Source organism: Otolemur garnettii, unplaced genomic scaffold, assembly GCF_000181295.1.
Source record: "Otolemur garnettii isolate 467f Iridium unplaced genomic scaffold, OtoGar3 scaffold00092, whole genome shotgun sequence".
Classification (NCBI taxonomy): domain Eukaryota; kingdom Metazoa; phylum Chordata; class Mammalia; order Primates; family Galagidae; genus Otolemur; species Otolemur garnettii.
Window position 1 is genome coordinate 5,284,202 of NW_003852487.1, and position 27,703 is coordinate 5,311,904.

Consider the following 27,703-nt stretch of genomic DNA (forward strand, 5'->3'; position numbering starts at 1 on the left):
TATATATAAAACAATCCATGCAGTATAATACCAACTATGTAACCAAGGAAATCTCCATAAGGTGAAACCTAATACATCAAGTGTGATGATCTCTGGGTGGTAGGTTATAGGTGATTTTTATTTTCTTCTCTGAGATCTCTGTGATTTTCAAATGTTCTTTAATAAACACACTTTTTTCTTCTTTTGAGATAGAGTCTCAAGCTACAGCTCTGAGTAGAGTGCCGTGGCAGCTCACAGCAGCCTCAAACTCTCGTAAGCAATTCTCTTGCCTCAGCTTCCCAAGTAGCTGGAACTATATAGAGCACCTGCCACAATGCCTGGCTATTTTTTGGTTGCAGTTGTTATTGTTGTTTAGGCTTGTTCGAACAACAGCCCAGCCTGTTCGAACAAGACTGTTCGAACCTGCCAGTCTCAGTGTATGTGGCCAGCACCCTACTCACTGAGTTAGGGGTGCCACCCTAATAAACACATTTTAGAAATAGATTTTTTTTAACAGGGTAATAAATTAGTGTTAGATTGTTATAATCTAAAGACAGTAAGGCAGGTGTTTGCCTAGAAGCAAAAAAAAGATGCAACTTTTTTTCTATGCAATGCATTTCAGGCGGCTACTACCAAAACCACACCACTACTTTCCCATCTGAAGATACACCCAACTGCATGGCTAAGCTTGGGCCCACAACTCCTGTCACTGTCAAAGAGAGGCTGGGTATAGATAGACACATTTACTATCTATGAAACACGTAAGGAGCCTCAGGAAAACAGCCAACTATTTCCACAGATATTCAATCATCTATGGACATGATTATTCCGCCATGTTATAGTTTGTGGAATGTGCTTTTACTCTAAGAAAAATGTCACATTCAGCCTATCAACAGCATGCTTCAAAACACAGCCTCAAAAACACCTGAATGCACAGAACCTGCATGAGATACAGGTAAGTCAGGTCCTGCACACGGCTCTGTGCTGGCCCTGAAGGTTCATTAGCACTCCACTCTTGGGAGCAGACGGTACAGGACAGCTAGAGTAAAATGCTTGCTCCCCCACTCGCCAGCAAGTTCCCCAGGGCACCCCAACCTCCATCTGCTCCACTGTAAGACAAGGCTGCTACAATCACTAGCATAAGCACCTGGCCTACAGTGAGCATAGCAGATGCTGGTTGACATTGAGGGGCCCAAGCATGGCAGTCTACAGACCATGACCAAGGAGATGCACCACCATTCCAGTTCTGCTGCCTCTCCCTTCTCCTTTTGTACTTTCTTACTTTGTGGTCTTAACACTAAAGGTGCTAATAACATTACAACTGACACACCCACCCAAAAAGCTTTGGCCACAAAGATAAGATGGTAAAAATAAAAAAGTGAGACTAAATTCTTACCCGTTACTATCCTTCATTATGTCCAGTCATTTGAAACTACGAGTTGAATACCAGCTGACCAGGTGCAGTTGGGAACAGAGTGGTGACAGAGACAAAGCCTGCTCTCCTAAAGTTCCCAGCATCTCCACATATACCAGGACTTGGCCTCAACAGATGAAGAACCAAAGACTTGCACAAGGGACAGCAAACATACCATATCAAGGGTCAGGCAGTCACCAAAGGTGTGGCATCCCCAAGCTACCAAGGGCATCACAGCCATGCCTGGACCCTGGAAAAGGGTCTGTGGCTTTGCTCTTACCTGTGGGCCCATGGTAGCCCCAGTAGTCCAAACACCCACACTCCTCCCTGGCCACCTCTAGGACCTCCATGGTCAAGTGAATAGAGCCAGGACGCTAAAGCCCACCTCCATGGCATCCCAGGCAAGATCTGTCCACATAGGATCCTTGTACTGCCCATTGTTATCCCATAGAACCAGGTCCTGTATCCCACCCAAGCCCAAACATTCTCTGTCACTATAACCACAACTCCAGCAACCACATAAAATATTTTTACTGTACAGGTGGAAAATACTATCATGAAGCTATTCCCTAAGTATGTTCATCTGTGCTGTTTTATAAAAATGAAGGAATGCCATCTGAAAGCAGCCACACAGTTTCGGAGTTTAAGTAGAACTTTTCTTTTGCTTACCTAGTCTAAATTGATAGAATTACAACTACATCTAGGTACAAAAACACTGGGCATATAAAACATGAGTTGAAAGATGAGCAGGACAAAACTAATTTCTCAAACTTATAAAGGATTATTATAAGTAAGAATTGCACTTATTATAGTGCAGACACTAAGCCTTATAAAATCACATTTATAAAAAGAAAAGGAAATATTTGGACAGCAAATATCTTCTTAGCTTTTAAAAAGAATGAGACTTACGTTTTGGATCCCTCTCCCTGGAGTAAATTCTTGTCATCAGCCCCTGGGCTGCAGAGTGTGCTGTGAGCGCGTCTCTGCGCTGGGAGAGCATAGTACAGTCGCTGCAGGTGTAGCCATTGTATGCTGTGGCTCCTGCTGCCATATCACCATTTCCCTGAATGGCAGCTTTATTTCCACCTAAAGTTTGCAGAAAGTAGACAGAACTTCTTTATCACAATCTGTAGACACTTAACGTTCGAAACTTCTATTTTGAAAAGTTTGGGGGAAAATAAGGACTAAAAATAATTACCTTTAAGATCACCATCATCGTCAAGACCTAAAAAAAAAACCACACATGTATTTTTGCTGTTAAGCTCAACTTATCAAAACAGAATAAAATGCACCAAAAATAAAAATGTAAAGGTTGATTACAATGGTTAATAAATCAGCATTAAGGCACTGGTCAAGATTTCCTAAGATGCCTAGAGTTTATAGAAATTTCCCTCAATATATGCAGATACTATCTTTTGAATACACGCACATACCAAGACACACACAATCTAACTTAAAGAAGTCAGTGGAAGCATACTGGGGTGGGAAAAAGAGAAGCCCCCTCTCTCAGCACTTCATTAAGAGAGGCAGAAACCTACAATCAGCAGCATGTGCATCTCACTCTCACCAGCTGAGCAAAACACAACAAAACTGAACAAGTCAAATCTATCAAGAACATAAATGTCTTAACACAATAATCAAGTAAATGAGGTGAAAGCTGTATTAATTAGTTTGATGTAAGCATGTCAAATTGTATAAAACAAAACAACACATTGTACCCCACATATGCATAAATGTATTCATGATCTATGCGTATATGACTTAATAAAAATAAATAAATAAAAATAAACATTTAAAAAAACACCAAAAACAAATACCAGCGCTTCCTAAAATTAGTGCACCAAATTTGCGGAACTAATCTGGATCTTCTGATTGTCTCAAAAGGTCCAACCAGAACATAAACCAAACACAAATAAGCAGCTGTGCATTCCTTATTAGAGTGTTCCTCACCAGTGCACAGTATGATGACATCACACATTTCAATAGTGATGATGTATATCCCATTGCCTCTACCTACAGCCAGTCAGTGTTCAGACACATCATGTCTTAGCACCAATTCCTCCACCCTGGAATACTTCCTAAAGGCTGCCTTGTTGCATAGAGCTTGCTGGAAAAACATTGGTAAAATTTTTACACAGCCTTTGTTTAAATACCCTACAAAAGCAATGCATTTGGAAAAAGAGAACTATCAAGATTACTACTCGGTTGCTTAATCTTTCAAATCATGCAAATAATGACACACTAGCATTACCAGGCAAGGAGCAGGTGGGACTAGCACTCAGTGAGCTCTAATCCCAGGGCTGCTCCTCACAACCAGGAGCCCACCAAACAACCTGGCCACAACCTCCTTCTCCCCAACCCTGCTGCACCCAAGGCAACCTGCATTTCCGAGTAACTCACCCCAAAAGTGGTCCACTTTGGTCTGCTCACATATCAAAGACTCATCCAGCACAGGAGGCTGCAGATTATTAGAGCCACCCTGGCTGGCACCTGAAGATGTGACCTGCCTGGACACATGGTTGATACTAAAAGCCATTTTGGTTGCACTTCTGCGTTGTTTTGCTGTTCTAAAAAAAGAAAACAGAAGTTTATAAACTTTTTCTAATGAATACAAAATGATTATATTTTATCATCACAAACTCTTTGAAGACTAAACACAGCATTTTAAGGGAAACCATTTTCTTTTGCCTTTTCTGTTGTAATAAATCATCTATTAATCTAAGAAAGGAATTTTTGGCCAGGCATGGTGGCTCACATAGCACTCTGGAAGGCCGAGGAGGATGAACTGCTTGAGCACAGTTCAAGACCAGCCTAAGCAAGAGTGAGACCCCATCTCTACTAAAACAATACAAAAAAGGCTTGGCGCCTGTAACACAGTGGTTACGGCGCCAGTCACTTACACCAAGGTTGACAGGTTCAAAACCAGCCCAGGCCAGCTAAACAACAATAATAAGTGCAACAAAAAAATAGCTGGGTTGTGGCGGGCGCCTGTAGTCCCAGCTACTAGGGAGGCTGAGGCAAGAGAATCACTTAAGCCCAAGAGTTTGAGGTTGCTGTGAGCTGTTAAACCACAGCACTCTACTGAGGGCAACATGGTGAGACTCTGTCTCAAAAAAAAAAAAAAAAAAAAAAGTAGAAAAAACTAGCCAGGTGTAGTGGCAGGTACCTACAGTAGCAGCTACTTGGGAGGCTAAGGCAAGAGGATCACTTGAGCCCAGGAATTTGAGGTTACTATGTGCTATGCTGCCTCAGCACTATATCCAGGGCAACAGAGACTCTCAAAAAAAAAAAAAAAAGGAATTTTTTTTTTTTAAAGCTGGAGTCCAAGTACTTCCTCTAAAATAGTAAACACAAAATAATCTTCAGATTATTTTGGGCCCCATGACCCAAAAATAGTTTTACCTAAAAATAAAAATGGAACAGGCATGCTGGTTCACCCTTATAATCCCAGCACTTTGGGAGGCCAAGGCAGAAGGATCACTTCAGGCCAAGAGTTTAAGACTAGCCTGGGCAACACAATAAGACCCTGTTTCTACAAACAGGGTCCCTGTAGTTCTTGCTACTTGGGAAACTGAGGCAAGAGGATCACTGAACCCAGGAACAAGATTACGATGAGCTATGATTGTGCCACTGCACTCCAACCTAGATGACAGACCAAGACCCTGTCTCTAAAAAAAATTAAAAAATAAAGCCTAATAATAAAAAACTATATGGTTTATAAATTCAGCCCCTCCTCTATGCAAAAAAAATAACTATATACATGTAAATATCTCATACTATAATATTTCTCAGTCACTGGTAAAAATAGAACTATGTTAAGTACAGCAAGAATTGGCAGTAATCTAAAATGATTTCTGGGCTCGGCGCCTATAGCAGTGGTTATGGCACCAGCCACATGCTCCAAGGCTGGCAGGTTCGAACTCAGCCCAGGCCAGCTAGAACAACAATGGCAACTGCAACAAAAAATAGCCAGGCGTTGTGGTGGGTGCCTGTAGTTCCAGCTACTAGGGAGGCTGAGGCAAGAGAATGACTTAAGCCCAAGAGTTTGAGGTTGCTGTGAGCTGTGATGCCATAGCACTCTACCGAGGGCAACATATGAGACTCTGCCTCAAAATAATGCAAAAATAATAAAAGAAAATGATTTTTGCATTCTTAATTAACACAAATGATAAAGGTAAATCCCTCAAAAATAAATGTCTTATGAACATTCACCACAATTAGGTAGTGGAAGCACATAGGCCAATGGCAAGAGACCTTTCCCCTCCAAGGGAATCAGTGGTGGGAACAATAACACAACAGTGTAATAAACAGATCATGTGAGTACAGAGTACTAACACCTGGTCTCAATATCACCAGGCAACAGAAAACCAAAGCTTCTGTGTTACCTTAGTAACTGGGTGTTCTGATATGGAGCTAGGCACTGCAATCAACCGGTTCTTGTTTGTTACCATGAACTTGCTGACTCTCTCAGGGGAGGCCTGGGCACCTGCTGTTCTAGTTAACAAACTGCCCAGGTGTTTGTGGTGCTGTGGAAACCCACTGGGAGGCAATGCAACAAAGCCCTGCACAGAGCAATCCCACCCCCAACCCCACAACAGCCACCATCCTATCCTTGAGAGAAGTAACACTCAGACCACACATGTTCACATGTCCACAAGAGCAGCATAAACTGAAGCTGTCATGGTCATGTACCATCTCAATGAATAAAGATCTTATAGACTATGCTATGCTCCTTCCTGGTGAACAAGTGGTGATGGGCAACAGAGCTCAGAGATCAAGTTCACCCAACATCACAAATACAGGTAAACATCTGGACTTTACATGTGTATATGTCAGTTAACACACCAATTCTAATATACATACTTAAATCTTGAGTAATACAGAGACTAACCAAAAAACCCTGTGACAACCTTCTGGGATTCCTCCCTTCCCCTTTCAACACTTCATAAGATAGTGGAAGCTCAGTCCCATCACAAAGATAATGAAGCCTCTAAACTGTGAGTACAATGTGCTGTATACGGTGTACCTTGCAAGAGAGCTTGAAACTTTAACTGGAGAACACCAATTCCCAGACACCCACATATACTCCAGAATAAATTTCAGTCTTCATCAATGGCAAGGCTATGACTTTATATGGTGGATCTGTGCATGTCTACCTGAACAAATGCACACACATCCTTACATTCAGGAGAGTGAGCAGTAAAGTTTTAACAGGTACTAGAAATCACATAAACACAATGCTAAACGTCACTCACCTGGCCACTCCATCCTTAAGGGAGCCAGTGCTGCTGATACAGGAGTGAGTTCCCACGGCTTGGCTGTCCCCCGGCGGGTATGCCGTTGTGACCAGGCGCAAACTACGGCGGGACATCCTTGGAGAATCAAACACAGGGTCCAATTTGTGCTCAGTCTCAAAATCCAGAGCATCAGAAGAATAACTTGAACTAGAAGGAAAAGGTTTGTAAGAGATAAATAATGCCAAGAGGCCCAGTTTTGAAACAAAATGAACAAATAATAATCAAAATGTGTAATCTGGCTTGGCGCCTGTGGCTCAAGTGGCTAAGGCACCAGCCACATACACCTGAGCTGGCGGGTTCAAATCCTGCCTGGGCCCACCAAACAACAATGACGGCTGCAACCAACGGGCGTTGTGGCGGGCACCTGTAATCCCAGCTACTAGGGAGGCTGAGGCAGGAGAATTGCTTGAGCCTAGGAGTTGGAGGTTGCTGTGAGCTGCGATACCACAGCACTCTACCCAGGGGGACAGCTTGAGGCTCTGTCTCAAAAAATAAAATAAAATAAAAAGTGTAATCTATTGTGAATTTTAAAGAATGATTATTACTGTGTGACAAGGCTACCATAAAGTCACAATAAGGTTTGGAGCCACCTGCTCCAAACACCATGACTTTACGTGCACTTGCACGGTAGCAGATTCCATCTAGGATAGAAGTCTAAAAACTACCCCAGGAAGAACTGCTTCAGGGCAAGCTAACTCTCTAACAATCCCCACATATGGGGGTTATGTAGACACCATGCCTGATAAAGCAGTTAATAACATGAAATTTAATCCAATGTAACAGCAAGTTGCTGAAGGAACATCTATGAGCAGCACAGGGATGTCAACACCAAAGACGAACAAAAAATAACTTTAAGTCTGTGACAAAGAAAAACCACTTCCAATACCTTCCTTGTAATTATTAAACTAACATAGTTAAATAAAAAGATGAACTCTTTTGTGTGACTAATAAGTTTTTCAAATCAAAAAAAAACAGGCTTGGTGGCCCATAGCACAGTACAGCATCAGCCACATACACCAAGGCTGGCGGGTTGGAACGTGGCCTGGAGTCTGGCTAAACAGCAATGACAACTGCAACAAAAAAATAGCCGGGCATTGTGGTGGGCACCTATAGTCCCAGCTACTTGAGAGTCAGAGGCAAGAGAATCGTTTAAGCCCAAGAGTTTGAGGCTGCTGTGAGCTGTGACACCACAGCACTCTACCAAGGGCAACACAGTAATACTCTGTCTAAACAAAGAAACAAACAAACAAAAAAAAACCAAAACCACATACTGAGCACCTATCCTATCCCTTGTGGGTGGGTGTCACCCGTCCCAAGTCACCCAGTCTAGGTGGCCCGGCTGCCTCATGTCACCCCTTTCACTCCAGACTAAACTGCATGGTCAACCTACCAAGGAGGAAACCCCCCACCACACAGGAGGCTATAACCAAAGTAACACAAAACACCATAAGACAAGAGGGTATGATGGATTTAAGGAGGGGCATGAGGCTCAGCGCCTGTGGCTCAAGTGGCTAAGGCGCCAGCCACATACACCTAAGGTGGTGGGTTCAAATCCAGCCTGGGTCCGCCAAAACAATGACGGCTACAACCAAAAAATAGCCGGGTATTGTGGTGGGCACCTGTGGTCCCAGTAACTTGGGAGGCTGAGGCAGGCGACTTGCTTGAGCCCAGGAGTTGGAGGTTGCTATGAGCTGTGATGCCACAGCACTCTACCCAGGAGGATAGCTTACGGCTCTGTCAAAAAAAAAAAAAAAAGGAGGGGCATGGGCTGAGAGTAGTTCAGAGATAAGAGTAGAGGGCTTGGCTGACGTGAGGCAGTTGGTAGGCACAGTGACAGGTGCCAGGATAGCTAAAGAGAACAGGTGTTTGGTCACCTGGCTGCAGAAGCCTTGGGTCCTCTGCAGAAAGCTGTGAAGAGACCCAAGTATGTCCACAGTGAGGCAGACATGCCAGTGGGACACCTGGGAGGTGCTGCCATGAGGTAGTGAACAAATAGCTCTCGCTCAGGGCAGCCCTGCCTAAGGAACTGGAAATCAACAGTAGCCAGCAGCATCCGAGTAAAGTAAATGGGCTTAAAGGCATTTTGCATTACATTTTACATTATACAAATATTTTCAGAATCATATTCATCATAAACTTACTAGATCTAAGACACCAGAAAATAAGTTCAATCAAACCAAGCATAAGTTAATACAAACTGCTCCAGGCGGTGCCTGTGGCTCAAAGAAGTAGGGCGCCATATGCCGGAGGTGGTGGGTTCAAACCCAGCTCCGGCCAAAAACTGCAAAAAAAAAAAAAATACAAACTGCTCCAAGTCCTCATGTGCATTTAGTATGTTGCACACAGTTTATGAGAGGCTCTTCTTAACTCAGGCTGGGTGGGGACAGGAGAGAAAATGCACAAGCATGTGTTAAATCCTTAGCATGGGTACTAAACTAGACATAATTTCAATGTAATCTAAAGCATGATTAGTTTTCTTCTAGCAGAATATTTTACACAATTGTGATTTAAGAAAATCATATCATTTCAAATCAGAATTTGCCACGTAGGTATGGACCAACATAATCACTGCCTCAACTCATCACACTGACCGTCCATTAGATCCAAAGTTTCAGGTCCAGTTGAGACCCTGGCTTCCCAGCACAGGCCTCGAATGAGCACTGGGAAGGAAACCATGTAGAAGGATGTCTTGCTGTCCAAAGCAGCAAGAACCTGGGGAAGGCCTATGCCTACGGGAACGGTCAGGTAAAAAAGGGTTCATCTATGTGACATGATGCTGTGAGACCCCAAGAAAAAGAGAAGACCTATATGTACATGTCACTGTCACACAAAGACCTCCAAGGTAACCTGAATGAAAGAGAAAGTACTCTAGTATCATCCTATTCATGCTCAAACAAACTGTAAAACTAATTAAAAGCATGTTCTGGCTTGGCATCTGTGGCTCAAGTGGCTAAGAGGCCAGCCACATACACCTGAGCAGGCAGGTTCGAATCCAGCTCGGCCCACCAAACAACATCGGCTGCAACCAAAAAAATAGCTGGGCATTGTGGCAGGCGCCTGTAGTCCCAGCTACTTGAGAGGTGAAGGCAGGAGAATCGCTTTAGCCTAAGAGTTGGAGGTTGCTGTGAGCTGTGAGGCCATAGCACTCTACCCAGGGTGACAGCTTGAGGCTCTGTCTCAAAAAAATAATAAAAAAAAAGCATGTTCTCTAGACACATACAAGCATGGAATAGATCTGAAAGGGTCTTCTCAAGCTGGTCACAATGGTCATAGGGCACTTTCCCTTCAAGCTTCTGATCAAGGTGATGCAGTATTTACAAAGGGGAGAGATGAGTGGAGGGGGGAAGTAGAAAGGGGAGAGGGAAGAAGAGGGGAGAGGGACCAGTAAGGTCAGGGCTCCAAGTCCAAAAAATTTCTAGCTCTCATATTGTAGAAAGCATATGCCTGACTCAGGCATGTCCTGAGTCTCAGCTACTTGTCCACTGCATCAGGTGAGCTCACAGCCTTTTCTGACTCCACTGCCCATGAGACCATCACATCTGCAGTTCAGGAATATTACAAGCCACCAGCACTCCTGGGTCCAGGATACACCCAGTCACCATCTGCAACATGGTTCCCAGGGACGAGTGTGCCCAGAGCCCCCATAAAAGGGCTCCAATGTACAGTGCAAACAGGAAGATATGGCACTGACCTGCCTTGTCCTAAGAGGTAACACAGCCCCATCAAGATATAGTATGAAAGCACTTTATTAATTTTCCCATAATGTTTGGAGGGGTCACACAATTTAAAGTTGAGGTGTCCAATCCAGGATTAGAAAAGATTACACCCCATTTTAAGGCTATAAAAGGAGGAGACGGACAAAGGCCTTGAGATTTTAGTTTATTTCTCTCACTAGTTACACATTATTTTTTCTAGAATTTTTTGTTATTTACATGTATTTTATTAAAAGATTGAAAAATATGGCCGGGTACAGTGGCTCATGCCTATAATCCTAGCACTCTGGGAGGCTGAGGTAGGCAGATTGCTTGAGCTCAGGAGTTCGAGACCAGCCTGAGCAAGAGCAAGACCCTGACTCTAAAAATACCTGGGCATTGTGGTAGGCATCTGTAGTCCCAACTACTTGGGAGAATGAGGCAGGAGGATTGCTTGAGCCCAAGAGTTTGAGGTGGCTGTGAGCTATACTGCCACAGCACTCTATCAATGGTGACAAAGTAAGACTCTCTCAAAAAAACAACAAAAAATAATAGACCAGGTAGCAATAAATCATGGGAATATGGCAGTCTGCCCAACAAAAAGCATGCAGATTATACTATGCCAATGCTGACCTAGCTGTGCTGTCCTATGAGTGGCTCCTGATCACCTGGAAGGGTGTCAGGTAAAGCAAGTCACCCATCAGGAGTTGAGTCCAACTCCCATGTTCAGAAAACTGCTTATCTGAACATTACACTGTCTCTAAAGCACTAAACCTCTGGCCCTGCTCACACATCATTTCAGATCTTTCACTGCTACTAGAGCTTTAACACACAGGATTCCCCAGCAGCCTGGCTCTATCCTCATAGGGATCAGGAGCTACCCAAATGATCTCTGCACAATTCTGTACCGTTGTGACCTCGAGAGCATCCACCAGGCAGGTGGATCCTCCAGCTTAACAATTCACCCTACAGATCATGGACTCAATAGCCTCTGACTACACGAGCCAATTCCTCATGGTGAGTCTCTCTCCACCCATACCCACACCCTCCACACACATAGACATGTATGTGTTCTACTGGTTCTGTTTCTCTCGGGAGCCCTAACTGCCGCACTTCCCTTCCTGCTCCAATGGAAGAGGCAACCCCAAAGGCAAACCTGTGTGCTTTGGATGAAATCTTTCCTACTCTCAGAGACCTCTCCATTTCTGTCACTTATCTCCTCTCTCCCCTACCTCCAGTTTCTCTCTGCTGGCTCCTACCACCAGCATCTAGACATGCCCTCAGCTTTCCCCAATGTAAAAAAAAAAAAAAAAGCAGACAACTTTCGCTCAAAGCCTCATCCAGATCCCTCACCAGCCAAGCTGGTCAAAATGCAGTCTTCCCTTGAGCCACCGTATTCCAGCCTTTACACCTTTGAGGGCCCCAAGCTGCACCTGTGGGCCCCCTGACTTCCATGCAGCTGATATGCAGCTGATGTGCAGCTGAGCCTGCCCCCTCCTCCCTTGACCTTCCAGCAGCATCTCGCCCTAAGTGATGAAGATCCACTTCCTTCCGAATCCTTCTCTTCTCCAGTTTTCAGGCTGACACCACATGGTCACTTCTATGCTTCTCTTTCCTACTGGCAACACTTCCAATAAAGGTTGGAAGGGTTGAGTGCTCACATCTCCGGCACCCCTGAACTCACCGGGGCAGACAATATGAAAGGGAAGGAGTCACCCTCTAGCCATGAAGGCTAGGATGTTAGAAGATCCTTTTTGTGTTTATCAAAATTTCTAAGAATTGGGCCAGGTGTGGTGGCTCAGGCCTATAACCCTAGTATTCTGGGAGGCTAAGGCATTAGGATCTCTTGAGCTCAGGAGTTGAGACTACCCTGAGCAAAAGCAAGATCCCGGGTCTTTACCAAAAATAGAAATATTAGCTGGGTGTTATGGCAGGTACCTGTAGTCCCAGCTACTTGAGAGGCTGAGGCAAGAGGAAAGCTTGAACCCAGGAGTTAGAGGTTGCTGTGAGCTAGGCTGAGGCCATGGCACTATAGCCTGGGACAAGAGTGAGACTCTGCCTCAAAAAAAACAAATTCTAAGAATTATGATGGCATGGTGCTAGAAACCAAGTGGTCACCAGGAACACGGGGAATGAGTCCCTGCGGAAGAAGGAACATGGTCTAGAAACATCCACCCCACCCACAGGCTATGGGGAAGAGGTTGAGACTTCAGGAACCTAAAGAGGAAGGCAGGCCAGGCGGACCACACACTATATGAGGCCAGCCCCAGGCCCAGGAGCCAATGTCTAGTCCAACCCTGAAGCACCACCGCCTCCAGCTCCCCTCCTAGTGGGTGTGTGCCCCTACTCATACCACCATGGGGTCTCCTCAGTCAGCTCTCTGGCTCTGAGCACAGTGGCCACCTTGCTCACTCGCAGGGTTCAGTGGCCACGTGCTGATGAGTGGCTCTAGACCTCAGCTCAATCTCCCTCTGCAGACTGGCCAGGTTTACCCCACCCTGTCCTCCTCTGGTCCTCCAGCTGCCCAAGCCAGGAGTGAGAACACCAGCCTAGCCTGCACCTGTCCATCAGAGCCCTTGCACGGTTCAGGCCACCACTGAGCTTCCCCTGCCTATTTCACCTGTGTCCTGGGCAGGCCCCAACACCTCAAAGGAGGTGGCTCAAAGGAGTAGGGTGCCAGCCCCATATACCGCAGGTGGCAGGTTCAAACCAGGCCCTGGCCAAAAATTGCAAAAGAAAAAAAAACTGCATTTAAAATAGTTCAGAAAAGCTAAAAATAAATTACCAAATCACTGTTTTTATACCAAATCACAACACAGAGGAAAGAATAATTTTACCTGAGTAGGCCAGCTACTTTGCTCTAAACCACTATAGGTCTCTTTACAAAAACTGTGTGTTGCTATGGAAGTATGACCTAAAGTGAATAAAAATGTGAGATTTCATTAATACTATTAAGAAGCATTTTTCTTAAAATATCTTCTATTTTTCTTAAGGTTTTAATTATATTCTCATGCTTCAGAAGATCAGCCATGAAAAAAACCACACAAGCATTTTCCTGACATAAACATCTGCTGGACACAATCAAATCCTAACCCATCCAGTTTGTGCCCGTCTTCCCTGGGTGCAAACCTATAATTCTCTAATATTTAAGTTTCATTTCAACCATTCTTTTTTCATCATAAACTAGAAATGTAAAAGGCAGGTCAGCAACTTTTGAGACTCAAACTTCAAGCTTTGCAGTATCAGAAGATGGATAAAAACAGAAAGCTGAGCATCTGACAAAGGGTACCTCTTGAATCCTTGGGCTTGGCCAACATCATTCCATGATGCCTCCTTCCAAAAAGTTGGTTATTTCTGTTAACTTTAAAATCCAAGCCATTAATACAGATCACCAGCCATAACCACAAAGATTTATTCTCAAGATCACAACCACTTGGGTGGGGTCTAAAATAGCACATTTCTGGTGATGACTAAGCACCAAGTCACCAGCACAGATTCAGAAATGCACAGCTTTCAGCAACCTCAATCAATGTGCACGTCACTTCAGTAGTTTTGTAAAGCCATAATATAACACAGTTTACAGATTCTTTTACTTTCAGACTGGCTCAGCAACAACAGTCCACCGTGTGAGTGCACACTCACCTGAGTGCGTACGTGTACCCAGAGTTCTCCGGCACACACTGCGGAGGGGTGTACATGTGGAGCCGAGAAAAGTCCATGATCACGACCTCAGGTCATACTGTAGATGTGGAGAAAAAGGCAATGCACAGTATTTAACAGGGCTAGAAAATGCACAGAAGTCCCTCCCACTTGAGTCAACACATGTTACCTACATACAACTAAATGTCAATCAAAACTAAACACAAAAGCCAACAGTAGCATTTAGAATTTTTCTTTTTTTTTTTGAGACAGTCTCCCTTGGTCACCCTTGGTAGAGTGCTACGGCGTCTTAGCTCACAGCAACCTCAAACTCTTGGGTTCAAGGGATTCTCTTGCCTTAGCCTCCCTAGTAGCTGGGACTACAGGTGCCTGCCACAACACCCAGCTATTTTTTCAGAGATGGGGTCTCAGTCTTGCTCAGGCTGGTCTTGAACTCATAAGCTCAGGCAATCCACCCACCTCTGCCTCCCATGTGTGGGGAATATAGGTGTAAGCCACTGAGCATGGCCCTCATTTCTGAATTTTTTTAGATATAGGAGACAAGTTCTTCATAGTTCCAAGTCGAGGGACACTTCTCTTACTTCCAGCCTCTAATATAACATATCCATTAAACACAACAAGGGGAAAGAAAACTGGGGTACTCTCAAATATTGAAAGTAACTCTGAATCTTTTCAAAATGCATTTTGTTGTTTTGTTCTGTTTTGAAACAGAGTCTTATGTCCCCCTCGGTAAAGTGGCATCACAGCTCACACAACCTCAAACTCCCAGGCTTAAGCGATTCTCTTGCCTCAGCCTCTCAAGTAGCTGGGACTACAGGTGCCTGCCACAAAACCCAGCTATTTTTTGTTGCACTTGTACATTGTTGTTTAGTTGGCCCGGGACAGGATCAACCACTGTGCTACAGGCGCTGAGCCTCAAAATGCATTTTTAAAATTTTTTTTTTTTTTGAGACAAAGTCTCACTCTGTTGCCCCCAGTAGAGTGCCATGGTGTCATACCCCACAGCAACCTAAGACTCAAGGGCTCAAGCCATTCTCTTGCCTCAGCCTGCCGAGTAGCTGGAACTACAGGCACCTGCCACAACGCTCAGCTAGTTTTAGAGACGGGGTCTCACTCTGGCTCAGGCTGGTCTCCAACTCATGAGCTCAGGTGATCCACCTGCCTTGGTCTCCCAGAGTGCTGAGATTACAAGTGTGAGTCACTGTGCCCAGCCCCATTTTTAAATTCTTAAAAGTGTCAAAAGGTCCTCAGTCTTCTGAAATAAATTTTTATTGCTGTTAACTAGAACAGAACTAATTCTTGTTCCTCAGTCAAAAAGCAGCACTTCGTTCTCCCAGAAAACTCAAGTAATACCAGTACCAGAGTCAGAAAACAAACTGCAAAACAAATGACAAAATCAACATGTTGTCTACACTTTTTTCCCCCACAAGAAAACATAACTTATTTTTAATTATAAAGTACTGAGCATACTGTTTCTCAGATTGTTACCTAGACTTCTTTGAAATGATTCAAACTTTCCTCTGACTAAAAATATTCACACACACTCTCCAAATTTTAGAAAAAGTCCTCATAGTAGTAATGTTAATCATCGTCTGCTGTTGAAAAATGTAAGGAAGGGCAGTGCCTGTGGCTCAGTGGGTAGGGTGCTGGCACCTAATACCAAGGGTGGCGGGTTCAAACCTGACCCCAACCAAACTGCAACAACAACAAAAAAATAGCCAGGTGTCGTGGTGGGCGCCTGTAGTCCCAGCTACTTGAGAGGCTGAGGCAAGAGAATCGCCTAAGCCCAGGAGTTGGAAGTTGCTGTGAGCTGTGATGCCATAGCACTTTACCTAGGTTGATAGAGTGAGACTCTCTCCGTACAAAAAAAGAAAAGAAAAGAAAAGAAAAATGTAAGGAAGATAAAATTAAAAATAAAGGGTTTGACACCCATAACTCAGTCAACAGGGCACCAGCCACATACACCAAGGGTGACGGGTTCAAACTTGGCCAGCTAAAAACAACAATGATAACTACAACAACAAAAAAAATAGCTAGGCATTGTGGTGGGTGCCTATAGTCCCAGCTACGCAGGAGGCTGAGGAAAGAGAATCACTTAAGCCCAAGAGTTTGAGGTTGCGGTGAGCTATGACACCACAGCACTCTACTGAGGGCAACATAATGAGACTCTGTCTCAAAAAAAAAAAAAAACCTAAACTAAAAATAAAGAACATCCTGGGTAAAAAAAAAAAAAAAAAAAAAAAAAAAAAATGTATAAATGACTAAACTCTATAAATTAAGCTAACAGTTCATTAATTCATACCACTTTCTTTGAAACAGCCCAAAGAGTCTTTTGGAAACTAGGCCAGGCAAGGTGGCCCATGCCTGTAATCCTAACACTCTGGAGGCCAAAGTAGAAGGATCCCCTGAGCTCAGGACTTTGAGACCAGTATGAGCAAGAGCAAGATCTCATTTCTATAAAAAAATAGAATATTAGCCAAGCATTGTGGCAGGCCATGTATAGTCCCAGCTAATTGGGAGGCTGAAGCAAGAGGATCACTTGAGCCCAGGAGTTTGAGATTGCTGTGAGCTATAATGACACCACTCCTCTCTAGCCTGGTAATAAATGAGACCCTGTCCCCTCTACCAAAAAACGCTAAGTACACATACAAGTAAAGATCACTGTTTATATGTAACAATTCAATTATACCTAGTAATTTCAATAAATATCACAAGACACGTGCATTTAAAAAAGATTTTCAAAATTCCTCAGTTCTTTTCCCTGACTCTTCCCAGAAGATACATTCAACAAGTACAATTCATTATTACTTGACAATCTATTAATTTACACATTGATGTCTTTTTGCAAATAAAACTATTCCATTTAGTATTTAATACCTGTTCAATACCCTTAACCTCCCTTCTTGTCTGCTCTAACCCCTACTACAGCACCTAAATGCAGACTCTCTCTATCAAACACACAGAGCCACTCATTCTCTGGGCCCTCCACCTACGAGTTACGGGGCTCTTCGAGGGCACCACTGGGCTCAGCTTATGACCTGTGCAGGGCCCGGCTCACACCGTCTCCATGGAAAAGAGCCTTAGGTGCTATGTAACAATGGGTTCTAATGAGGCTCCTGTTTAGTGATATCTTACTCAGCAACCACCAAGAGCTGGGCTCAGGAGCAGTGACACCACTACTCTTGCCCTCTAAGGTGGACGTGGGCTAATTCAGGACAGGGTAGCCAGGCCTGAAGAGAGGAAACCAAAAAACAGGACAATGAGGAAAAGACATTGTACTCACTGGTCAGCAATAGCTGCAGTGGACGTGAGAAGCAGAAAAGTATAAGATTACAGACTTCTGGTTCGGCGCCTGTAGCTCAGTGGCTAGGGCGCCAGCGACATACACCCGGGCTGGTGGGTTCGAACCTGGCCTGGGCCTGCCAAACAACAACAACTACAACAAAAAAACAGCCAAGTGTTGTGGTGGGTGCCTGTAGTCCCAGCTATTTGGGAGGCTTAGGCAAGAGAATGACTTAAGCCCAAGAGTTTAAGGGTGCTATGATGCCACAGCACTCTACTGAGGGTGACATAGTGAGACTCTATCTCAAAAAAAAAAAAAAAAAAGGTTATAGACTCCTAATCTTTTTTTTTTTTCCCCATAACACCCAGCTATTTTTAGAGATGGGGTCTTGTTCTTGCTCAGGTTGGTCTCGAACCTGTGAGCTCAGGGCAATCCACCCTCCTCGGCTTGCCAGAGTGCTAGGATTACAGGCCATGAGCCACTGCACCCAGCCTTAAACTCCTAATCTTTCTCCATCGTTCTGAATTCATAATCACATGAATTTTAAGTTTATGTTCTCCTCTGAAATGCAACGAAGTATAAAACTATGTAGACTCCATCATTCTATTTCCTGACACTTCTAAATCAGGAAACAAAGCCCCTCAGCCTACCTGATTTGGCCCCAGCCTTATTAGATTCTAAATGGGCCTAGGGAAATGTTCTCATCATAACTTCTCACCCCAGAAAAGAACTGGGCTACAACAAATGCAAAAAAGCCAAATCCATGCAAAGTAGAAACCTGGAAGGAGACAGGGCCAGAGGCTATGACAACACAACCCAGAGTCCAAAAGCAGGGTACTCAGCACATCCTTCACTACCCACTCACACAGCAGGGCCAGGTGACCAGATGAGACCACTCCCAGCACTAAAGGGGGACTAACTCCTCCTCACACTCTGGGCCTGCCTCCCACCCAGTCTCTTTCCTCCCTGCCCCTCCCTTAACAGACTATGACATTTTTAAATTTAATCTTTAATCCTCTACAAAACTGAGTATTAAATAAAATTATAGGCTAAAATGAAGTAAAAAAAGGAATAAATAAAATCAAAATCATGCATGTAAGGCAGTGCCTAACAGCTGACACACTGTTATATTTACTACAATTATCTTGCAGAATAAAGTACATATTTTAAATTCTGTTAAAAGTTATTTCTCCTTCTAGGTTAGCAATCCCTGAGATGCAATATTCACTCATCCCTACCCTAAATAAAAATCAAAAGTTGATTGGTCAGTCTGAGAGCTGGGACTGAGAGTCAGCCCTCTCACAGCAAGTTAGAATACCTACCAGCCAAAATGCAATTTTGACACCAGGTACACTGATGACTAAACTAGTGCTTAGCATTTTCAAAATACTGTTCCTGTCTCCCATTGCTACTAATTAAAGCCCAACATGTAACTTGAGAGCTTATTTCTATCATGCCCAGAAGAGGAGGCTGCTTATGTCAGCCTTAGTCTCAAGAGAGATCTGATATGCATTAATAATCAGTACTAATAAAATAGTACCTGAAAAGAATGGAATGAAAATGTTTTCAGAGGCATCAGAAAAATATGGAAGGAAACTGAAGTCAACACCATACCTGAATGTGTTACAGCCATCACCCTCCTGCCTGCCCCGCCCCCAAGTGCTTTGCTGTGCCTGGCACCAGGTGCTGAAGCTGTGCTCCTCGAGTGCCCTCTGGACCCAGGTCCCACAGGCCTCAGGCGAGGGCCCCTTCTGGGCCTGGTAAGAGACGGCTTCTGTAAGATGAATGGGTGCCAATCCAGCAACTCTAGAGAAGCACACATCTCAGAAGATAACAATAATAAAACCTGTGACTCACTTCTCTAACTTCTCTGCAGAAAACATCAACATGAGTCTGTCACTGATCCAAGGGAGAGACACACTGGCCCCTCCTCCCAGCTCTCCAGGAAGCACCATCTGCCTCAAGCTGCACAGCGCGCCTAGGGAAACTCTGAGCTGGCAGCCCAGGCTCTTGCCCCACCCTACTTTGGCCATCACTCCCAGGGGCCTATCATCACTGGACGCTGGCTCCACCTGGCTAGACTTAAACCTGATTTCCCTTAGGGACCTTCAGAGTGACACAACGTACACCTACACCAAAGTAGTACACACATACCACACACAGGGCTTAATTTTCAAAGGGCCAACTAGGCCCTGGAGATTTTTTTTTTTTGGCTGGGGCTGGGTTTGAACCCACCACCTCCAGCATATGGGACCAGTGCCCTACTCCTTTGAGCCACAGGCACTGCCCTTTTTTTTTTTTTTTTGACTGAGAGTCTCACTCTGTCACCCAGGCCAGAGTGCCATGGCATCAGCCTAACACACAGCAACAGACTCCTGGGCTCAAGCAGATCCTTCTGCCTCAGCCTTCTGAGTAGCTGGGACCACAGGTGCCCACCACAATACTTGGCTGGTTTTTCTATTTTTAGTAGAGATAGAGTCTTCCTCTTGCTCAGGCTGGTCTCTAACTCCTGAGCTCAAGGGATTCTCCTGCCTCAGCCTTTCAGAGTGCTAGGATTACAGGCATGAGGTGTTCTTTTAAAAATCACTACTAAATCTTAAAATAATTACTGTGCTTAGATCTTAATCCTGTTAAAACTAAATAATGTAGAAACAAATAAAAACATGACAAAAGGGTAAGGCGCCAGCCCCATATGCCAGAGGTGGTGGGTTCAAACCCATCCCCAGCTCAGAAAAAAAAAAGAAAAAAAAATTAAATAACAAATAAAAACATGAGTTATTAGGCAGTGCCTGTGGCTCAAAGGAGTAGGGTACCAACCCCATATACCAGAAGTGGTGGGTTCAAACCCAGCCCTGGCCACAAACTGCAAAAAAAAAAAAAAGAGTTGGCACTGCATCTCTATTTCATTTTCAGGAAAGCAGAACAATGCTAGTTTATGAAAAACTGATGATTTACACTAGGAGTCCTTAAAAATGGACTTATTCAAAACAGCAAATTGAAAATGACTATATCCTAAAAATATTTAAAGGGCTCTACAGAATGCCATGTACTTTATACATATACAGACACAAAAATGTATGTTTTAAAACTTCTAGAGAGGCTCAGCGCCTGTGGCTCAAGTGGCTAAGGCGCCAGCCACATACACCTAAGGTGGTGGGTTCGAATCCAGCCCGGGCCCGCCAAACAACAATGATGGATGCAACCAAAAAAAAATAGCCAGGAATTGTGGCAGGCACCTGTGGTCCCAGCAACTTGGGAGGCGGAGGCAGGAGACTCTCTTGAGCCCAGGAGTTGGAGGTTGCTGTGAGCTGTGATGCCACAGCACTCTACCCAGGGGGACAGTTTGAGGCTCTGTCTCAAAAAAAAAAACAAAACAATAAATAAATAAATAAAACTTCTAGAGAAATGATACATTAAATGTTATGGTAAATTCTGGGGGAAGGGACTTCATATCTTATCTAGCCCCTTCTGTATTGCTTGAAAAAAAAAAATTTTTTTTTCTGAAACAGTCTCACTATGTCACTCTTGGTAGAGTGCCATTGCATCACAGCTCACAGAAACATCAAACTCTCAGGCTTAACAAATTCTCTTCCCTCAGCCTTCCAAGTAGCTGGGACTACCGGCACCTGCCACAACACCATTTTTGTTGTTGTTGTCATTGTTGTGTTTTATGTGCGACCAGTCCCCTAACCACTGAGCAACGCGCACCGAGACGGCTTGAAAATTTTTTTTAAAGAGTAGGCATTAGTTTCATAACTTTAAAAATTAACCCAATAAACATTATTTTCTTTTTTTTTTGAGACAGAGCCTCAAGCTGTTCCCCTGGGTAGAGTGCTATGGCATCACAGCTCACAGCAACCTCCAACTTCTGGGCTCAAGTGAGTCTCCTGCCTCAGCCTCCCAAGTAGCTGGGACCACAGGCGCCCGCCACAACGCCCGGCTATTTTCTTTTGGTTGCAGCCATCATTGTTGTTTGGCAGGCCCGGGCTGGATTCAAACCCGCCACCTTAGGTGTATGTGGCTGGCACCTTAGCCACTTGAGCCACAGGCGCCAAGCCAATAAACATTATTTTCAAAAAGAAACAAATTTCGGCATGGCGCCCATAGGTCAGTGACTAGGGCGCCAGCCACATACAACGAAGCTGTTGCTAAATAACAGTGACAACTACAGCCAAAAACTAGCCCAGCATTGTGGCAAGCACTTATAGTCCCAGCTACTTGGGAGGCTAAGGCAAGAGAATCACTTAAGCCCAAGAGTTTGAGGCTGCTGTGAGCTGTGACGTCACTGTATTCTATCAAGGGTGACATAGTGAAACTCTCTCTCACAAAAAAAAAAAAAAGAAGAAACAAACAAACAAATTTCATCTTCATTTGTAAGGTGGTATAGGGCAACTGAACCACTTGGGTCCAATTCAAGCTCTTCCACGTGAGCTATGAGGACTTGGAAGCAAAACATGCTCCCGGTGCCTATAGCTCAAAGGAGTAAGGCACCAGCCCCATATACCAGAGGTGGTAGGTTCAAACCCGGCCCTGGCCAAAAACTGCGAAAAGAAAAAAAAGACATGCTCACTCACTTGCAGAACAGCAGTGACACAGGACCTCCAGCTCCCTGACTAGGGGATACAAAGCACCCCAATTCTCAGAGTGTGCTGGGTTCCAGTCGGTCCATACACTGGCTTGCTAAGCACTGCCTCCTAGCACACATCAGGAGCATCTGTACCTTGACAGTTTCTAGCCAAGGTAAGATGTTCCTCTACTTTTGTTATTTGTGCCAATCTATGAGGTACATGTGAAATTCTGTTATGTGTATATAATGTGCAGTGATCAACTGAGGGTTTTTAGGGTGTCCGTCACCCAAGTACAATACATTTTTGTTAAGTATAGTCACCCTGCTTTGTTCTCAAAAGCTGACATTCCTTCTGCCTTGTGAGTCAGTGTGCCCTTTAAGCCACTTCTTCCTATCCTCCACCTTTGCCTCCACTCATCCTTCTCAGTCTCTTACCTTTACTTTTTTTAGAAATGAAAAAACAGCAACAAGAAACACAGGCTGGGGCAGTGCCTGTGGCTCAGTGAGTAGGGTGTCAGCCCATATACCGAGGGTGGCAGGTTCAACCCGGCCCCAGCCAAACTGCAACAAAAAATAGCCGGACATTGTGGTGGGTGCCTATAGTCCCAGCTACTCGGGAGGCTGAGGCAAGAGAATCGCCTAAGCCCAAGAGCTGGAGGTTGCTGTGAGCTATGACACCACAGCACTCTACCAAGGGCAACAAAGTGAGACTCTGTCTCTAAAAAAAAAGAAAGAGAGAGAGAGAGAGAGAGAAATACAGGCTGGATGAGTTTGTTTACATCAAGAAAATAGGCTCGGCACCTGTGGCTCAAGCGGCTAAAGCGCCAGCTACATACACCTAAGGTGGCAGGTTCGAATCCCCAGCCCGGGCCCACCAAACAACAATGATGGCTGCAACCAAAAAATGGCCAGGCATTGTGGCGGGCACCTGTAGTCCCAGCTACTTGGGAGGCTGAGGCAGGAGACTCGCTTGAGCCCAGGAGTTGGAGGTTGCTGTGAGCGGGATGCCATGGCACTCTACCCAGGTGGATAGCTTGAGGCTCCATCTCAAAAAAAAAAAAAAGAAAAAAGAAAAAAGAAAATAGCTCTATGTGTTAAGGAAAACCACTTTCCCTGTGACAAGACTGATTACCACACGTGTACATCTCCTAATGATAAGGACTCTAGATCTTAATAAAAACCCCACTTCCTCTTACAGCGAAACATTTCAACAAAAGTCCAATGTCAACTTGTTTAGTTTGTACATATTACTGCAAAGGGTCTTTATTTTGGGAATACAAAAAAAAATCAATAATTTAAGTCATTTTGTAGTATTTGCTTCAAAGAGAGTATAATAAATTTCCTCATCATCAGTAATTAGAAGGACTGCACATGTTATTTCTACCGGAAAGGACTTGTCTACTGCCAGTGGCTTTCATGAAGGCCAGGCTGTGCTGCAGCAGGCCACATCCAAGAGCCCAAGAGTGTTCCTCCTATACTGGCTCTGACAGGGCATTAATTTGTATTTCCTAAACTACTACTGACTTAAAACAACTTGTCGTGTTTCTCACTTAGCTATATTTCTTACCCTATGAGGGAAACTGCCTTTTCTCAGTGTTTTCACAAGGATATTAACTTTACACATCCCCTACATGCCTGTCAGGAACGTAGCTTGGGTAACTTTGGCCACAAGGTATCTGCTTCCTTCCCTGATACATGTCCTGCTTCTTAGAAAGGCCTTCCCTAAGCCAATACATGAACTGTCTGCCATAGATTTTATTACTCTTCTTGTTTTGACTTTTACATTTCAAGCCATTTACAATTTATTATCCATCTGCAACTCAAGTTTGTACACAAGGAGGCAGCCATTGGTCTTACTTTCTATTGAGTGTTTCCACTCAGATTCACAACCAAATCGCCCCAGGCTGTCCCACCCTCTATCCTGCCCCTGCATGCCATCTCTCCCTGGCTCCTATAGGTGCCAACACTCCCTGGCCTCACCCTGCAAGCTAATTCTCAGACAAAACTATCTGAATCAATATTCTACATAGAGAGGCGGTGCCTGTGGCTCAAAGGAGTAGAGCGCTGGCCCCATATACCAGAGGTGGTGGGTTCAAACCCAGCCCCGGCCAAAAACAAACAAACAAAAAAACTCAAACATTCTACATAGAAATGAGACCATCTTGCTCCTTCCAACTCCTAGGGTATCTCCCCGAACCCAGGTGGCTCTTGTCCAAATGCCCCGACTTCTCCCTCCCCACCTCCTGTAATTCACCCCTGAGGATCACTCCTGGCTGCAGGAGGGACCCTCCACTCTTTCTCTGTGGCACAGAACTTCTGTCTGGGGTGTCCTCCGTTATTTTCAGGCCTCCTTCCCTATCCCGCCTGGCCAACTTCTCGTCTTCAGCATGCAGTTGAGACACCACCTCCAGGAAACTCCTGTGGGCTCACCCCTCCTTACCCCAGTTAGGGCCAGTGCTAGTCTCCCCACCCCCACCCAGTGTCACCACTTCACACAAACTATGATGATTATATACTAATAATTCCTTCTCTCCAACTGGATCAACTGGACCCTGAACTCTGAGGGCGGCAATTGTGCTACAGTCACCTTCAGGTACTACCACTCTCTGCTCCTTGTCTGACTATACCCCAGAAAAATCATGACCTAAGCGCTACAAGAATTTATGAAAAGCCATAAGGGTCAGTGTACTAGGGCCTTCTTTGTTCCCTTGCCTAGCAGACTCGAAGCTTTCTCACATTTCTTCATCTGGCAGAACAAGCATGTCAGCTGCGCCATCGCCACTGTAACTGGGGCTGTGTCAGACATCCACGCCATTTCTGCATCACCTTTAATGCTCTGGTTTTGCCACATGAAAGCCTGAAGCATCAGGCTAACAGTGAGCACTGTCCCATATTTGCTTGCACAAACAGCAAGCAAAGAATGCATAACTTGATCTGTTCTTCATATTCCAGATATAGCTCACATCTTCCAACAGCATTAATATAAAATAGTATGTATAAGAACAAAGCAACTAGAGAAAGGGCTGCTCTGTTTTCAAACTACACGTGCTCCAGGGAGCATCTCCCTCCCCACTGAGAACAGGGGACCAAACATCTGGCTGTGATCACTTCTACCCCATTTGTCCCTGACTGGCAGTTTAATTCTGCACAAATGTAAAAAATGCCTGTCACACAGATCTCACTGCCTGAACTAAAATTTACATCCTTCAGCCAGTCACGGTGTGCCCCTATTCAACTAAATGAAAACCAAAGCACCAACCTACAAGCATGCTTAATTACACATACAATTTAAACTGTAAAACCAACTAAAGAATTATACACGTTGCTTAATGAAGTAAAGCCAATTATAATATGTAACTATAATAAATAATACATGTATATAATAAGCATCAACATCATGTTCTATTTTTCATCTGTCACCTCCTAGTTTATTTTGGCCCAGTGGAAGAAAACTGTTTCCAATGTAGATCCAGCAGGTCTAGTCTCCTCTAGCTGAATACCAAGTGGGTAAGCATTCCAAAATAGCAACTAGCTCCAAATTTAGGAAGCAAGGGGAAGAAGAAAATTAGAGAACATTTTCAATCAACTAAATAATACTGCAACCCTCCAGCAGGCAACAACAACCGGTACAACTACCCACAAAATATTTACAGAGGCAAGTTGAGTACAACACCATGGTGCTCTGCTGCTGAGACCTTTCTGTTTCCAGCCTGCCTTAGGAACCCAGATGCAGGAACTCCCTGTAATCATGTGTGGAGGACTACTTGGGCTGAATCATCAGGGGGCTTTATGACCCACGCTGCAATTCTCTAGACCAGAGGTTCTCAACCTGGGGGTCACGACCCACAGGAACTGCACGAACTGTACTAAAGGGTTCCGGCATTAGGAAGGTCGAGAACCCCTGCTCTAGACTCTGGTTCACCCTGAAGCATTTATGTAAGGGAAAGAGTTGGATGCTGAAGGACAGTGTCACCCTATTACCACCTCTCCTAAAACACTGCCAAGCATTTACTATAAGCCAATTCAAATTGACTTTATTTTCAGGATCTAGAAATGCTATAAAGTGGCAGGAGACCATTTGATCATCATAAATTCGGGACAAGAAACAATGGTTATGACCTAACAACACACTCCATTAAATACCAGCATTCTTTGAAAATAGGTCACCCCAAAATTTCCAATTAAAAATGATGCATTAAACATAGATGTCAACTTCCAACCTCTTCCAGGCACCCCTTTAAAAAGGGTTATTTTGGCTCGGCGCCTATAGCTCAACCGGCTAAGGCGCCAGCCACGTACACCTAAGGTGGCGGGTTCGAATCCCCAGCCCGGACCCGCCAAACAACAATGACGGCTGCAACCAAAAAATAGCCGGGCGTTGTGGCGGGCGCCTGTGGTCCCAGCTACTTGGGAAGCGGAGGCAGGAGACTCGCTTGAGCCCAGGAGTTGGAGGTTGCTGTGAGCTGTAATGCCACGGCACTCTACCCAGGGGGACAGCTTGAGGCTCTGTCTCAAAAAAAAAAAAAAAAAAGGGTTATTTTTTTTTTCTTTGAGACAAGAGTCTCACCTAATTGCCCTTGGTAGAGTACCGTAATGTCACAGCTCACAACAACCTCAAACTCCTGGGTTCAAGCAATCCTCTTGCCTCAGCCTCCCAAGTAGCTGGCATTACAGGCACCTGCCACAACACCTGGCTATTTGTAGAGACAGGGTCTGGATCTTGCTCAGGCAATCCACCACTCCCAGAGTGCTAGGATTATAGGCGCGAGCCACCACATCTGGCCAAAGGGGTTATTTTTTTAAGGCATATATTAAAGAAAGCCAAAAAAAGGGAGAAAAGAGAATCACAAAAAACTTCTGGAAGCTAGATAGATGAATGAAAATAAACTTAGGCCACAAAAAATCTGAATCATAAGCTTGCACTGGGGAATGTTGAGACACAATCTAATTTTCACCACCACATTCTCAAAAGTCTCAAGAACTAATGGCACCTGTTTACATTTGGAAGGTATAAAACAGAACAAAGATACAGGAAAAGCTGAATGCTGGAAGTCTGTTTAAGCAACAGTTAGGCAAAACCACGTGATCATCTCAAAAAGCACTTGGCAAAAGCCAACACTCTTTCATGATGAAAATGCTCAACAAACTAGGAAAAGAAGGAAATTTCCTCCAAGTGACAAAAGGAAAAACCTACAGCTAACACCATATTCAAAGGTGAAAGACTGAAATCTCTTCCCAAAGATCAGGAACAGGACGAGGACGCCTATTTTTACCACTGCTATTCAACACTGTACTGGAAGTCCCAGCCAGAGCAATTAGTCAAGGAAAAATGGGGGGGAGGGGAGAGGAACCATACATACTAGAAAGGGAAAAGTAAAACTACCTTTATTCCCAGATGACATGATCTCATATATAGAAAATCCAAAAAAATCCACAAAAAAACTGTTAGAATAAATCCAGCAAAATTGCAAGATACAAGATCAAAACATAAAAATCAACTGTATTTCTGTAACACCAGCAAAGAACGTTTTGAAAGTAACATTAAGAAAACAAAATTCTTTCACAATAACATCAAAAAGAGTAAAAAATCTTAGAAGTAAATTTAGCCAAGGAAGTCTAAGATTTATTCCTGAGGCCGGGCGCTGTGGCTCATGCCTGTAATCCTAGCACTCTGGGAAGCTGAGGTGGGTGGACTGCCTGAGCTCACAGGTTTGAAACCAGCCTGAGCTAGAGCGAGACAGTGTCCCTAAAAAAATAAAAACAATAGCCAGATGTTGTGGCGGGTGCCTGTAGTCCCAGCTACTTGGGAGG

At 44.3% G+C, this 27,703-nt stretch overlaps 1 protein-coding gene across 4 annotated transcripts in view; it reads right to left on the reverse strand.

Moving 5' to 3' along the window:
* SUN1 (Sad1 and UNC84 domain containing 1) overlaps nt 1-27,703 on the reverse strand; it is a 69,058-nt gene that overhangs the window by 37,709 nt on the left and 3,646 nt on the right. For 2 of the 4 annotated variants that reach the window (XM_023516512.1, XM_023516511.1), the window contains exons 2-6: nt 14,025-14,121; nt 6,649-6,837; nt 3,794-3,960; nt 2,592-2,618; nt 2,303-2,479 (exon numbers count right to left, since the gene is read on the reverse strand). In XM_023516512.1, the coding sequence (XP_023372280.1) occupies nt 2,303-2,479; nt 2,592-2,618; nt 3,794-3,960; nt 6,649-6,837; nt 14,025-14,101 (637 nt within the window). In that variant the 5' untranslated portion in view covers nt 14,102-14,121. Of the gene's footprint in view, nt 1-2,302; nt 2,480-2,591; nt 2,619-3,793; nt 3,961-6,648; nt 6,838-14,024; nt 14,208-27,703 lie in introns of those variants that run through there. The other 2 variants (XM_012808692.2, XM_023516513.1) reach the window with 2 other exon arrangements.